At 40.2% G+C, this 16,524-nt stretch overlaps 1 protein-coding gene across 1 annotated transcript in view; it reads left to right on the top strand.

The window, feature by feature from the left end:
- ZFPM2 (zinc finger protein, FOG family member 2) overlaps nt 1–15,743 on the top strand; it is a 503,409-nt gene extending 487,666 nt beyond the window's left edge. The window contains exons 6-8 of the mRNA XM_070477249.1: nt 5,168–5,374; nt 8,979–9,203; nt 12,228–15,743. Of these exons, the coding sequence (XP_070333350.1) occupies nt 5,168–5,374; nt 8,979–9,203; nt 12,228–14,719 (2,924 nt within the window). The 3' untranslated portion in view covers nt 14,720–15,743. The remainder of the gene's footprint in view (nt 1–5,167; nt 5,375–8,978; nt 9,204–12,227) is intronic.
- Nucleotides 15,744–16,524: the final 781 nt, after the last annotated feature.

Genomic DNA, 16,524 nt, shown 5'->3' with positions numbered 1-16,524 from the left:
GAAACTGAATCTCCAATACTTTGGCCACCTGATGTGAAGAACTGAATCTTTGGAAAAGACCCTGATACTGGGAAAGATTGAAGGTGGGAGGAAAAGTAGATGACAGAGGATGAGATGGTTGGATGGCATAACCGACTCGATGGACATGAGTTTGAGTAAGCTCCGGGAGTTGGTGATGGACAGGGAAGCCTGGTATGCTGCAGTCCATGGGGTCACAAAGAGTCGGACACAACTGAGCAACTGAAATGAACTGAACTGAACTGAACTGAACTGATGGCCGATGCTTTTCTTAAGCTTCCACCTGTACTACCTTATTTAATCCTCACGATAATACCTTGAGTTCAGTATTATTATCATCATTTCCATTTTTAACTTTGAGGTGAAACTGATAGAATGCTTAGGTGATAAGTTCAAAGTCACAGGGTTAGCAAGTGGCAGAGCCAAGATTTGCACCCCAGGAGTCTGGTTCCAGTGTTCATACTTCCTCCAGATGGGATTATATCTTCACTAGCAGTCATACTTAGAATATTTTATTTGAATCAATAAAACTGTGTTACAATACTTGGGATATCTCTCCATATAAGTGGCCTCCTCAAGTTGTATGCTGTAAACTCATCATCCAAAAAATTTGTCCAAGCTCTTTCCAAGAACCAATCCTTGACTTTTGTGACACCATTTTTTTGGTTCCCCCTCATCTTTCCAAATATATGTTTGCCATGTCTTTAAATGATTGCATCTCCTCTACCCACATCTTAAATGTTTAGATTCCCCAAGTTTCAATCTTTGTTCTTTTTCTTCTCATGCTATACTCCTGTATTACCACACCAATGCAAAGAACACCCACAGTTATTTAGAATTTGTTGATGACTTCCAAATTATTTTTTTTTTCTCTAGCCTTATTCTTCCCCTAAGTCCAGTTACCTCCTGGATACATCCACCAAAAAACCACTCAGGTACCTCAAGCTCTACCATTTCAAAGCCGAATTTCATTTCCATCCATATGCATACACACATGCACACAACATGCATTCAATACATACACACTTGGGCTATGGAGGTGGACAGACAGAAATCTGAATCATGATTCTGCAAAGAGAAACAGCTTTGAGAAAGTTAGTTAACCTCTCCAAGCTTCAATTTTTTCAACTCTTAAACGAGGATACTATCATTCACCTCAGAATAATCGTTAGGATTAAAATAGATGAGAAATACATAAACTACCTTGTCTATCAGGCCCAAAGAAACTAAACCTAATTAATACCAATTACATGTTATTGTCTATATAATACTACTTGTTAATATACCAGCTTTACTATGTTGCTAATGGAATTACCATCATCTGATTTCCCAAACCAGAAACGTCTGTGTCATTTTCAACAGCTTCCCTTTTCTTGTCCGTCTCATGAAATCTCCAGTCCTCTCCCAGCCATGTCTCTTGAAATTGGCCCTCTTCTACCTCACAATTTACACTTCTTACAACTGAACTAAGTACAACAGCCTCCTAATGGGCTTTGAGGTAACATTTCCTACCCCTTCAGTTTATTCTCCTCATGACCCTTAGATCTATATTCTGAGGGGGCAAAGCTCAGGTCAAAAATTTGTTCATTCATTCACTGAAAACAAATGCACACCATCTCCCCGCCATGAGCCAGACACAACTGTTTTTATGTTACATCAAAACTGTCTCACCTGCTTCTAAACTTTTTGTGGGAGGAAGCCCTGATTTGTAATGTTTCCACTTCTGCCAGCAAATACTATAGCTCTCACGGTGGCTAGTTACCAGCGTGACATCGACAGCACACAAAATTCCTGACAGGTGAACATCCCACCCTGTGATCCAAAACAGGTTGGTTCTGGCACGCCGCTTCCCATAATCCACCTGTTTCCTCCCTCAGGCTCCAAGCTCCAGGTTTGCCAGCCGCTGAGGCTCTTTGATAATCCTGCTCTCACACCCATGTGCCTCTCTCTGCCAGTCACAGTGTACCTGCCAGGTCCCCACACACACACTTCAGCTGGTTTTCCTCTGTTCTTCTTGAATTAATTAAGAAAAAACCAAAAGTCATCTTGGATGCCTTGCCTGACTCCCCCAAGAAGTCTCAGCTATTCACCTGTCTCACATTTTCTTTAGCACTAGGGCATGACACCAGCACGTAGTATTATAATTCGTTTGTATGTGTACATTCAGTTTGTGTGTAAGTTGTGTGTGAAGCCATAGCACCCGGCCTGGCACACAGTGGGGAGTTCAGTGAATACCGAACTGAGTGATTGATTTGAAAAACTAAATCCTAAAACAGCTGGCTTTCTCATCAAACCTGCAAAGTACATTTTCAGTCCAATTTAGCCTTTTAAAATGACATGCTCTGATGAAATATAAAATGGTAAAGACAATAAAATATGAAACATTACTGAATATGTCCAAAAAACAGGTATGTATTACTGCTGCCGAGCTGCCTAGTAATGTAGAAAAATTATTTTTTGTTTATTTTTTGGAGAAATTTTTCTGCATATTTCTTTATTCTTTTTTTTAATTGGAAGATAATTGCTTTACAATATTGTGTTGGCTTCTGCTGTCCAACAATGTGAATCAGCTATAAGTATACATATATCTCCTCCCTTTTGCACTTAACAGTTTGTGAATTTTATTTTATTTTATTTTATTGACTGGATCTTTTGGGTTCAAAGTTTGAGTACAAGTGTTCAGAGTCATCTTGCTATGGAGCTCACTGCTGTGATAAAGATAAGCTGAGTGCTGCCTTCTCTAAACTATTGATTTCTCCTGGGTACCTGAATTCACAACTTTTCCTTTGTAAAACATAGCCATAGCTAGATTTACCAACAATATAAATTTGTCAAAAATGGGAAACTGTTACCAGTCATATAAGTTATGCTGTTCAACGCTGAAATCCTGTGACTCCAAAAGACCAGGCTAGGAGGCTGAACTGCAGTGCCTGCCTCTGCCCTCCCCACCCCTCTATTACACAGACTCACTTAATAAGCGGTTTCCCAGAGGAAAGATAAGGTGCAGATGATTACTTTGTCTAGAGCCGTGAGTAGTTTGGATCTGTATGCACATCAGAGAGGGCAGAGCAGCCAAATGCAGGAGCCTCCCAGGGGAAAGAGGTGTCACCAACAGAAACAGCACCAACTTAGCACTTTTCAGTACTCATCGAATTCCACGATGATGCCATTTAGCTTCTACATTTGTAAATCAATCAATCAATGCCAAAGTGAATCTGTTTTTCAACTTTGGCAAATTTGTATTTTTTCAGATATGTTAGAGCCAAAGTGGGGAAAAAAAAAAAAAAAATGGTTGTTTTCTAGTCCTTTAGTAAATGTGTGTTTTCCTTGGAAATTTTCACATAAATTTGAGGTCAGTAATTTTAGGTTTGTTTTTTCACAAACATACTGTCACAAATGGTGTCTTATTTGCTTGCCTTTAACATTTAATCAGCTGCTTTAATTAACTGTCCCAGGTCTCTCTAAAACGAGGTCCTGAATCTTCTAGTCAACTGTGCCGTATCATATGCTGTTGTTATCTTTTCCACCCGATTTTTACCACAAGTTGTTTAAAAACTATGATCTCTTTGAGGGTGGAAAAAATGAAGTGCAGTTGAAAAGGCAGCTACTCTGAAAGATAAACAGAGCAATATTACTTATCAGAATGGATACAATTTTTACTTGCTTAATGGGTACAATATATAGCCTTGCAATATATACACAATGAGAAAAAAAGCTTTATAACATATCAACTATGCCATATTATTTCAGGCATAACTGTATAGGATACGTATCTAGGCCTGAGAGTGTAGATAACAAAATATAAGTGCTTTGCCTGTCTAAACATGTTAAATAAATGAGCATTTGCTATCGCATTCCAATACATTAAAAGATGTACTTGCATAGTTAATTTTCTTTTTAATGCACCACACGTGATCATTTGAAGCGCTGAGCCAGAGTCTATCTTAGTGTTTGAAGAAAGGGTTCTTTTCATTTAAACAAATCTTTATTTAAATAAGCCTTTTTGAAAAGGATCTTTGGTGTATCTTCTTTTCAGGAAGTTCAGTCAGGGTAAAGGGAGATAAAGAAGCTGTATTATAAGAAATATTATAAAAGTAAAGATCACTCAGCATCCGCCCCTCCAAAAAAAAAAAAATGGAAGCAGACTTATGCAGAGAACAAAATGAACTGGAATTGCCCTTAAACTTTCTAAATTTTAGGAACTTTGTTTACTTGCTTTGTAGTTTTAGGTATCATTTATATATATATCAATATCAGTATCTGATATATCAGTGTCTGGGAAAGAGAAAAAGAGGAGTAAGGTGCAGGAAGAGTAACTTCAAAGGCTCACTTGGAATACATTTTGAGGTTGGATCCCTACAGTGCATGTTCTTAGGCAGTTTATACCATGCAATAGCATGGTTAATGATTAAGTCAGGCACCAGAAGGCAAAAAGTTGTCAATTTTTGACAAAACTCTGTACAGATTATGTCTATATTTGGTCCTTAGTCTTCTCCTACTGTTGGTCACTGAACAGTACATTTAATGCAAGAAATATAATTTTCCACATAGGAGGTATGAAAATTCATAAAAGGAAACCTCACTAAAATGGAGTAGGGAAGTCAGATGCGGGAGCTGGCAAGTACCACTTGACTTCAATACAGAGCCCAACAGGAAGAGATGGTCTTTGTATCTCCATCAGGACGTGACATTGTTGAATGCCACTCAGCTGGAGGAAGAAAGCATTTCTCATCACCTGACAACAGCTCAGCCAATGAAAGTCTGTAACAACTCAGTCAATGAAAAGCCACTATATTTCAAACTTCCAGTTTCCAATGGACTTCCAGTGGACTTTTGGTTTATCATAGCTCTCCCAACTTCCCCTTCTCTTTTGTTTTACCAGACTTTCATGTGGTTCGCCATAGTTGCCTGTCCCTAATTGCAGTCCTTTGTTATTATGAACCCGTGTCGCTGGTACAATAACTGGCTGTTTTATTGTTTTAAGTGAACAAAGGGAAGAGGAGGGCAGCTGTTGTCTTGATCCAACACCCCACCCAGTAGAAAGTGATGTGAAAAACATGAGAGGGTGCTATTGACATCAATCCAGTGTACAGCAGGCTGGAGTATTCTATGTCAATTCTATCTTTCTCTTCCTTTTTTCTCTTAATAGGGGGTCAGCTTTGGTGCACGACTACGAAGGCCATCTCTGAGGGTGAAGAGCTAATTGCCTTTGTGGTGGATTTTGACTCAAGGCTACAAGCTGCCAGTCAGATGACTCTCACAGAAGGGATGTACCCGGCGCGCCTGCTGGACTCAATTCAGCTGCTTCCTCAGCAAGCTGCCATGGCTTCTATTTTGCCCACAGCTATTGTCAATAGTAAGTGTTGAGTGCAGGAGCCCAGGCAATAGCTTTGTAGTGGTGATGGGTATTTAGGGGAGAGAAAAAAATAATGCCTACTGACAGGCAACCAGAGACAGAGTTTTTTCCTCCATTGCTGTGATTTTATTTGCTCTTCTCTCCAACTTTAACTCTCTGTGCACGTGTGTGTGTGTGCATGAGATCACTTCTTATGGGAATATAAAAAGAACTTAAATTCATTCATTTCACGGTGGATTCCTGAATGTCACAAACAAAAATCTGATATTCTAAACTAAGCAATGTTCAAGGCTATTTAGCTATAAGAAGCCCAATATCTTTCACTGATGCTCCTATGGTAAAATAATTTTGGTATTAAGAGTTAAAACATAAGAAAAAGAAAACAAAATCAAATTTGATTAGATATACTAAAGAAGGGAAAATGTAGGCTAAATAAGACACCATCTAATATAAAAAATTAAAAAAAGAAAAATACTTCTTAGAGTACTTTATATGCAAAATTTTAAAATATGCCCTAGTAAATCTGTCTTTGTGATTATATTGTTAAAAGGACTATTGAACTTAGTTTGTATTTCTTGAACACACAGTGACCTGATATGACAGAAAATCAGTGCTTCAGGAGTCCCAAGATCTGAGCTCTAGAGTCCACTCTGCTTTTATCTGTCTCTGAGAGAGAATATGAGTACCAGTTACATCTTAATAGGAGAAAAGAATCTGAAGCCAGTAGGCAAGTGAAATATTGCCTTGAGTCAAAAATGTCCTTGAAAACGCCCGAGACTTTGAATGATGCAGAAAATTCTAGAGGCTACAGCTATGTCTCAATACTGTATATATTTTTGTGTGTATATATATTATACAATAATTATGTTCTTGCTGTAACTGCATCCTCCAGAATAAAGAATTTCTCATGTGTATCTGGAATTATTCTGCATACAACCACTGGATTCAGTGCACCCAACCCAAGTGTATTTTTAGATTCCCTTAGTGTAAATGTAGTTATCTTCTTTGCTGGACCTTTACTTTGGATAGTGAGGAACTCGACGTAACTTGAATTTGAGACCAAATCATTTTGTTACCAGCTATCCTGTACATACATGCTAAGTCACTTCAGTCGTGTCTGACCCTTTGCGACCCTATGAACTATAGCCCTCCAGGCTCCTCTGTCCATGGGGATTCTCCAGGCAAGAATACTGGAGTGGGTTGCCATGCCTTCCTCCAGGGGATCTTCGTGACTCGGGGATCGAACCGTGTCTCCTGTGGCTTGGGCAGTGCAAGTGGATTCTTTACCACTGAGTCACCCAGGAAGCCCACCAAGTATCCTAGGGGTACCTTATATTACTGTGATGCTTCAGTGTATGAATGTTCATTCTAATTATATATATTTGAGGTTATACTTTGTTTGCTTTCTGTAGCAAGATAACGGTTAATCTCAAATAAATCAACATGGATTCTACAGGCTTTTGTTCTCATTCTTTAATTAGCTAATCAGTTAAAGTCATCCTGCATAAATAGCCACTTTATTCAACAGTGTGGCTCTCTAAAGTGTAAATGTAACTAACTTGGGTGGGAAGGGTTAAATAATAAACAGTAGCCAGGTGTGATTTTGTAGTTAGATTGTATTTGGAAATTCTGTATTGTACCTACCTGTTCCTTACTTCTCATTCACTAGAATTTGGTCCTTAATTTTCTCCTTCTCTCCTTCAACAGGATCTCTTGAGCCGTCTCCTTCACTATCATGGGCTTCCACCCCCACTATACACTGACAGTTTATAAACCACAGCTCCAGCTGTGTCTGGCGAGTTTCAGACCTCTGTTGCCATCTTTGCAATGTTCATCTCTCTTTCTCAACAGAAATATCCACTTGCATGCATCTAATGTGACCATGTACCCCAGTGTGCCTGGATTTGTCCCAGTTTACAGGGTCATCTGCCATCCCCTCTGATCCATGCCCCCTTTCACTACAAAAGTGCCAAGTTTGCACAATACAGTGTCAGATTTGGTCACTATACACGCACTAGCCTGAATTCATCACCCATCTGTCTTCTATTCCCTGTAGAGATGAATGAACCACCACTTAACACAGAAATGCTAACAAGAAGCCTAGGCACCAAGGATAAACCTTACCCTCCACTCTAGCGGTCATCACTTCCAGTCAGTTCTACTTCCTCAATATAATTTTTCTTCTCTCTGTCCCTCTTGCCATTGAAGTATTATGGAAGAGTGTTTACACCAGGCTTTTCCAATCTCAGTTCACCCACTTACATGATCACAGCAAGTTACTCAACCTCACATTCTTTACCTATTAATGAATGAGGGTGAAGACACACACACACACACAGAAATTTTCCATGAGTGGATCTATGAGAAATACATATCATACATATTATAGCATGACCTAACAAATACTATATGGCTATTAGCTACAGTTCAAACTGTAACATAGTTCACTTGGATTACTTCAATTATAAGTCATAAGTCTTCCTTCCAAAGTTGCTACCTTCAAATTCTGCTCCACAGTTAACATTCTATCATAGCAGTTTCTGTCAGTCTATTATTTAAAATGATTCAGTAACATTCCATACTCATTGAGATAGAAACTTGAACTTTAAAAATCCTACAGTGGGATATCCTTGGAAGTCCAGTGGTCAGGACTCCTGCTGAGGGCACAGGTTCAACCCCTGGCCAGGGAACTAAGATCCTTCATGACATGCAGTGAGGCCCCCCAAAAATAAAAGCCTCCATGGTCTTTGGTAGTCTGTCCCTGACTTCTGCAGCCTCATCTCTTCCTGAGATTACAGAATAGCCTCTCAGCTTCCACCCAGTCCCTCGTAGGCTCCCATGGATGATCCCTTGACTACAAGAATACAATCCCCTTCTCCACCTGACTAGATTAATTTCATCCTTCACAGTGCAGCTAAGGCATGTCATCATCTTCCCTCTAAGTTCTTCTCTCACCTCATCCTCCCTCCAGTTCTCTCCCCAGACTCGTATTTTTTTTCCATGCCCCAAAACACCCCTCAGATACCTCCATCAGAGCAGTCATCACATTCTTATATAATGATCTAACCACCTGTTAACCAGCCCCAAGCGATCTAAGCTCCTTAAGAACAGCTGTTTTGTCTCTCATTTTGTTTTACAGTCAACTCAGCATAAATCAGGCACTTAGGACACACTCTGCAATTAATTTATTAAATGAATAAATGATGTCAGGAGTTGACATCAAGGCTAACTTCAGTGCAGCAGCCATTAGATCCTTTACCTTTTAATCAAGCAGACAAAACATTTCATACTGCTATTTTCTAAATGCCTACTTTTCTAAACCATAAATACAATATAAACAATTTAGGATCAACCTCTTGTGCTTTATGTTGGGAGTCTCCTACAGTACCACTTTCTAAAGAGTAAGGTAAATTGCATTGAATGTAACATTCCTTTATAAGCTCGGTCCTGTACTGTGGAATACCACCACCACTTCACTAGCCACTGTCTGATTACCTAATTCAGAACCAGAGAGCAGACTCAAAAAAACGGAACCAAATGCCGTTTACCCATGAATGGCTCTAAGTGGGCAGCAGCTAACGTGTCCCTGTATTTCTGCTTGCAGAGGATATATTCCCGTGCAAGTCCTGTGGCATCTGGTATCGCAGTGAGCGGAATCTGCAAGCCCATCTGATGTACTATTGCAGTGGAAGGCAAAGAGAAGCTGCACCAGTGTCAGAGGAAAATGAGGACACTGCTCCTCAGATTTCCAGCCTGTGTCCCTTCCCACAGTGCACCAAGAGCTTCTCGAATGCCCGAGCTCTAGAAATGCACCTGACCTCACACAGCGGTAAGTGCCTCTCGTTTCTTCTGCTCTCGGAGACCCTGTTCTTTCTCTACATACATAATATGTACACTAACACATATTGTGTATACATACATTCATATGTCTCTTTCTGCCTATAAAATCAAATTAAACTTGCAGAACCAGATAGTTATTACCTTTTGTCACATACAATCAGTATATTCTGTTTAAAGGACACGGGTCTGAATTCTTCTCTAACGACTTACAGTGCTGTTTACAGGCCAAAGCACTCTATGTTTTTTTTTTTTTTTCCCCCAACTAAAGTCAAATAGCATCAGTTTTAGAAATCACAATACCCTTTGTATACTGTCATCAGTATTCATTCATTTATGTGTCAGGTGATCTTTGCAAACTTTCCCACACAGCAGGGACTCAATAGCAGGTACATAAAAATATTTGTATTTTTACATATTTTACATAAAAAGTATTTGCTGAATGGAAATAAAGCTTTTATTTTGAAAGATCCAATTAAAATCCCACTTGAGAGAAATTAACTTTTAAATATGAATCTGTAAAAGGTTCTTGACTTCTAGAGTGTGCATGATAACAACATAGTTGAATTTTTGACAGAAAAACACTTTTAGTGCTATGTTTTAAAACTTCTTAGGAAAAATTAGCCTGCAAAACAAGTTTTCTTTTTTTAAAGCCTTTCCTTAAGAGCAAGGTGGCAACTATTCCTATTTTTTTAATTAATTTTTATTGGAATATATATGCTTTACAATGTTGTATGTCTGCTCAGCTGTATCTATACATATATCCCCTCTTTTTTACTATTCCCATTTATTTTGGAATTGTATGCCCAATTATTGTCAGTATCATCTCATAGTATTCTAATTCTTATATTTTAAAAATAACTGAAGTGAACCAAATGTACAAAATTACATTAATTTTAGGTATTTTTTCAAACATTCTTGGATAGGGCAAACCAAGTTTTGGGAATCATAGTTCTTCAGCACATAGAATACAAAACTTGTTAGACACCCTGGGGTGACTTCCTTCACTGTTTTTGCTTCGGTTGAATAATTAAAAACTAAAATAGGTGCTCAGTTAAAAAAAAAAAAAAACTAACTCCAACCTACAATACTGTAGTACTGTGCAAGCTTTGTCTTTGTACCCATAAAAATAGGCAATTTTCTTTTTACTCATTCTCTACCTTATCCCTGCAAATGAGCTGTCTTTATGTAGGTGATAAACCAGGGGACACAGAAACAGGTTGGTTGTCTCACACAGTGAGTGCAAAGTCATGCACAAAACAAAAATAGGAGATAGAGAGATTTTTCCAGCTCCATAGAAAAATGAGTCCTGGATTAGCTAAGGAGAAAAGGAGAAAAATAAAAGAAGTCCTCTTTTATCACTATAGGACTGGGTGTTGTCTGCCATATTTTCATTTTCTGAATATAGAAGGTATTTCTCATTTTAGTGTAGAGTGCAGAGAACAGAAGCAAGCCTGCCTTAACTATATGACAACAAATGGAACACGAGTTGACCTTATTGCGTAAAAGTATCTAGCTCCCAATTCCAATTCATAGGGGAGTGTTTTCCCCTGCCTCCCCGCACCGCCCCTCAAGTAATTCTTTAGACACCAACTGGGTGTCCTGAAATTCAACTCCACTCAATTCTGATACTACTGAGATAGCATTAAATTCCACAGATTAAGGGATCAGTTCTACAACAGTGACCCCCTTCACTCTCATCCCAATTCAGACCAGTCTACTGTGCTCCTGACCAGCTAGCTGTAAATCAGAGATTGCCATGGCACCCCCTTGGTTTGACTGATTTGCTAGAGTGATTCACAGAACTCAGATAACACATTCTCACTAGATTACCAGTTTATTTTAAAAGGATATAACTCAGGAACAGCCAGATGGATGAGATGAATAGGGCTAGGTTTGAGAATGGGCAGGGAGGCTTCATTATGTAGGCATGATTGATTAAGTTATTGGCCATTGGCAATTGAACTTCATCTCCAGCCCTTCTTCCCAGAAGTGGAAAGCAGTGGAAGTTCTGACCCTTCACTCACAGGGTTGGTTCTTCTGGCAACCAGTCTCCATCCTTAGGTTACCTGAAGGCTTTACAAAAGTCACCTCATTAACATAACAAAGACATATTTATCACAAGAAATTCCAACAGTTTTAGAAGCCTTGAGCCAGGAACCAAGGGTAAAGACCAGATGCATAGGCAAAATAGATTTTCCTCATCTGAGTGACCAAATATAAATTTCCTGTAAGTCACAATATTGCATTGAGATTTACCCACCAGTCAGTGGTGATATTCAAAATATTTAATAACTGACCAGAAACAAGCCATGATCAATCACCACAAATGTCAGTCTGAAATGACTATATTAGTATACTAATATAGTTGAACATACTAGTAAATATCAGCTGAATATCAGCCCTGGATAAAGATAACCCATATTAAGCAAAACCATGAAATTCTAAATTTGTACCAAAGATAAATGAGGATGTTATTAATTACTTAACAAAATGATTTCTGTTTGGATTCTGTTGTATAAAGACCTAATTCTAGCACATTAAGTGCACTAAGTTATTTAGTTTGCATACAGGTTGTCAAATAAATACCTGCCTGTTCCTACTGTAGAGCACAGTGGTTTGGTAAGAAGCCTATTGGATTAGAAATCATAAAATGAGGTCTGGGCATGGCTTCATCACTGAATTTATTAGATAATTATTTAGATTTATTACCGTAATCAATTCCTTTAGCCTCCTTGAATTTGTCTTCTGACCTGTAAAATTAAAACAGCACCGCCCATCCCACTACAATGTGATAATACTCATGAAAGTGCTTTAGAAAGTATTGACTACAGTTTATTATTATCACATATGGTGAAAGGTATCATAGGAAAAAAGTTAATATGACAAATGAGATTCTGCAAGATTTCAGTTCATTTCTGCTGTGTTGAAGACATGAGGTCATTAGTAACGGTTCGTATCACCATCAAACCAAAATGTGTGGTTCTCAGTATTCTGCTTTTGTATGTTTCTCCAGGAGTGAAAATGGAAGAATTCCTCCCCCCTGGTGCTAGTCTCAAATGCACCGTCTGTAGCTACACTGCTGATTCTGTGATCAACTTTCACCAACACCTGTTCTCCCATCTCACTCAAGCTGCCTTCCGATGCAATCACTGCCACTTTGGCTTCCAGACTCAGAGGGAGTTATTGCAGCACCAGGAGCTCCATGTCCCTGGCAGCAAACTGCCCCGAGAAAGTGACATGGAACACTCTCCAAGTGGAACCGAAGACAGCTTACAGCCAGCCACAGACTTGCTGACCAGAAGCGAACTCCCCCAGAGCCAAAAGGCCATGCAGACTAAAGATGCGAGCTCTGACACGGAGCTGGACAAGTGTGAGAAAAAGACTCAGCTCTTCCTCACTAACCAGAGACCCGAAATTCAGCCTACAACCAATAAACAAAGCTTTTCTTACACGAAAATAAAGTCTGAGCCCTCTAGTCCAAGACTCGCCTCATCTCCAGTTCAGCCTAATATTGGGCCTTCTTTCCCCGTGGGACCCTTTCTATCGCAGTTTGCTTTTCCCCAAGATATCACAATGGTCCCTCAAGCGTCAGAGATCTTGGCCAAGATGTCTGAACTGGTACACCGGCGCCTGAGGCACGGAAGTAGTAGCTACCCTCCTGTCATTTACAGCCCCTTGATGCCCAAGGGGGCTACCTGTTTTGAGTGCAACATAACCTTCAATAACTTGGATAATTATCTAGTGCACAAAAAACATTACTGCAGCAGCCGATGGCAGCAGATGGCCAAGTCCCCCGAGTTCCCTGGTGTTTCAGAAAAGATGCAGGAGGCTGTGAGTCCCAACTCGGGTCAGCCCTCCATCAACCTTCTCAATCCAGCCACTCACTCCGCGGATCCCGAAACTCCACTTCTTCAAACACCCTGCATCAGTTCTTCCGCCGTTTTAGATTTAATTGGGCCAAACGGGAAGGGCCACGACAAGGACTTTTCCACGCAAGCTAAGAAGCTCTCCACCCCCAATAGCAATGATGATAAAATTAATGGGAAACCTGTTGATGTCAAAAACCCCAGCGTCCCCTTAGTGGATGGGGAAAGTGACCCAAATAAGACTACCTGTGAAGCTTGCAACATTACTTTCAGCCGGCACGAAACCTACATGGTCCACAAACAGTATTATTGTGCGACGCGCCACGACCCCCCGCTGAAGAGGTCGGCTTCCAACAAAGTGCCTGCCATGCAGAGAACCATGCGCACGCGCAAGCGCAGGAAGATGTACGAGATGTGCCTGCCTGAGCAGGATCAGAGGCCCCAGCTGGTCCAGCAGCGCTTTCTCGACGTAGCCAACCTCAGCAACCCTTGCACCTCCGCCCAAGAAGCCACGGAAGGGCTGGGCGAGTGCTACCACCCAAGATGCGATCTCTTTCCAGGAATTGTCTCAAAGCACTTGGAAACCTCCCTGGCCATGAACAAGTGTGTCCCGGTTTCTAAATGTGACACTGCTCATTCCAGCGTCTCCTGCCTGGAGATGGACGTCCCCATCGATCTCAGCAAAAAGTGTTTATCCCAGTCTGAGCGGACGACCGCGTCTCCCAAAAGGCTGCTGGACTACCATGAGTGCACCGTGTGCAAGATCAGTTTCAACAAGGTGGAAAACTACCTGGCCCACAAGCAGAATTTCTGCCCGGTCACCGCCCATCAGCGGAATGACCTGGCTCCGCTCGACAGCAAAGTGTTTCCCAATCCAGAAAGCGAACGAAACAGCCCCGACGTCAGCTATGAAAGAAGCATCATAAAATGCGAGAAAAATGGCAACCTGAAGCAGCCTTCCCCCAATGGAAACTTATTCTCATCCCACTTAGCGACGCTGCAGGGCCTGAAAGTCTTCAGCGAAGCCGCTCAGCTCATCGCGACAAAAGAAGAAAACAAACATTTGTTTCTTCCCCAATGCCTGTACCCTGGAGCAATAAAGAAGGCCAAAGGAGCCGATCAGCTTTCTCCGTACTATGGAATCAAGCCAAGTGATTACATTTCCGGTTCTCTGGTCATCCATAACGCTGATGTGGAGCAAAGCACAAACGCGGAAGATGAATCTCCCAAAGGCCAGGCTTCTTCCAACGGGTGCGCTGTGCCGAAGAAAGATTCCCTGCCCTTGTTGCCCAAAAACCGAGGCATGGTCATCGTGAATGGTGGACTGAAGCAAGAAGAGCGCCCTGCCGCCAACCCCCAGCAAGAGAACATTGCCCAGAACCCTCAGCGTGAAGACGGCCACAAGTCTCCCTCCTGGGTCTCCGAGAACCCCTTAGCCACGAACGAGAACGTCTCCCCGGGCATTCCCTCCGCAGAGGACCAGTTGTCTAGTATAGCAAAAAGTGTGAATGGCTCCACCCAGGCGCCCACCAGTGGGAAATACTGCCGGCTCTGTGACATCCAATTCAACAACCTCTCAAACTTTATAACTCACAAAAAGTTTTATTGCTCATCACATGCTGCGGAACACGTCAAATGAAATCACTAAATAAATGGACATCAGTCACCTTTGGTACCAGTGTTTAGTATGTTGTTCTACCCAGTACAGAAAAAAAAAAAAAAAAAAAAGCCTGTTTGAATTACATCCGGGCGATCAGGAGATAATTCATTATGGCTGAGTTGAAGACTTAAGGTGTAATTTCATTACAGTCCATTAGTAAAGTGTATTATTGGTGCCATTTTCCAAAAAAAAAAAAAATTTAATTTATTTTACCAGCAGTATTCATAGCTGTGGTTATGTTATTTTTTATTTAAAAACTTTATATTAAAGTCATTTGTAATGTTATTGTATAGTTATTGTGTAGCACATATGGTTTGCACTGTAAGTAGCTTTTGAATAGTCACAAACAATACAGAAAAGCATTTTAGAAATAGCTTCCAAAGCACTTGTGTATCTTGATTTCTTCTTATATGCTGTTGCAGATATATGTATATGCTAAAATATAACTTGCAAAGATGTTCTAAATACACGTGCTATAAGTTCGCCTTAAGATTTCAATTCTTGGATAATCAGGCTCCGTTTGCACTTTATATTTTAGCAGATACAGTCTCTTAGTCACTAGGCTTTGCATTTGTATGTAGCCGTACGTTTCTGTCCATTTTCTTAATCTTAAACATGTATGTTAAATGAAGATGGCGATTTTTTTCTTGTATAGTACTTGTATTTTCTTTCGCTGATGCAGCTCTGTCTCAATTTTTAAACCTTTGCTGTTAAATGCAATACTTTGTAAGGATGAACAAAATTACTGGAAGCAGTATTGTAAGTAATGAAGTAGTATTCATCGGTTTTATCTTTTGAAAGGCACAGTCTAAATCGAAACCCTAAACTCAATGCTGCAAGTATGAATTTAATTCATATATAAGATCTATTTAAATATAAGAGTAGCAATACTGCACCTGGTGATCACAAAGATAATGTTCTACTTCTGATAGAAATAATTTCTCAACAAATGTTGTTACTATGCATGTATATGAATGGAATAAAATTCCAGATTGTTGGAGAAGTCTGGCATACTTTTTTTCTTTAAAATACAAGGGGGAAAAAAAAATAAAATACAAGGGAAACCCTATATACCTGTTCTTTGTAACATGAGTAGGTTCAAAACAGTACTGGATAAATGTAGTGACATGATGACAAACCAGTAAAGGGAGACGTTGTCCTTTTTATGCACCTAATTAATATAACTTATTATATTAAAATGAACTGGAGACTCCAGGCTCTGGAACTAGAAAAGTTCTTCATTATAAATATATATAAGAAGCACTTTGTGTTCTCTACACCTCCATTCCCAACCCCCTACCAGCTGTAGCACAGAAAAAGACTGATTTCATAAATGTCTGAAAGGCTTAATAAAATCTACCAGAAGAATTGGCACCAAAGTTGGTCACATGCACCCAGCTTTTAGATGGAGTTTGCCAGATAGAGAGGTTTGTATTTTGAGCAGCAGCAAAGTGGTATGGTAACGTGACTCTGATGAGTAAAGATGCACAGGTTTCATGCTGGCAATTTGTAAAAGACCCTAGTTTTCACACCTCTCATTTATTCATTCCAAAGGTTTGCATGTTGAGGGGGAATGAAGAGCAGATAGTGTTGGTTAGATCATAGCAGATCTAATGGGCTATCCAGAGATGCTGAGATGTGATTCAGGAGGCAAGATGGTACCGGTTGCACATCAAGACAGATACAGTCTACCACAGTTTGGGAAACATCCCCAGCTGGAAAGGCAGTTGCCTCACCTGTGGCTAGGATGCACTCTTGGCAGGTAGGTTGTGATGCACTATTGT

Source organism: Odocoileus virginianus, chromosome 15 (genome assembly GCF_023699985.2).
Source record: "Odocoileus virginianus isolate 20LAN1187 ecotype Illinois chromosome 15, Ovbor_1.2, whole genome shotgun sequence".
Lineage (NCBI taxonomy): Eukaryota > Metazoa > Chordata > Mammalia > Artiodactyla > Cervidae > Odocoileus > Odocoileus virginianus.
This window is presented reverse-complemented; position numbering and strand designations above follow the sequence as displayed.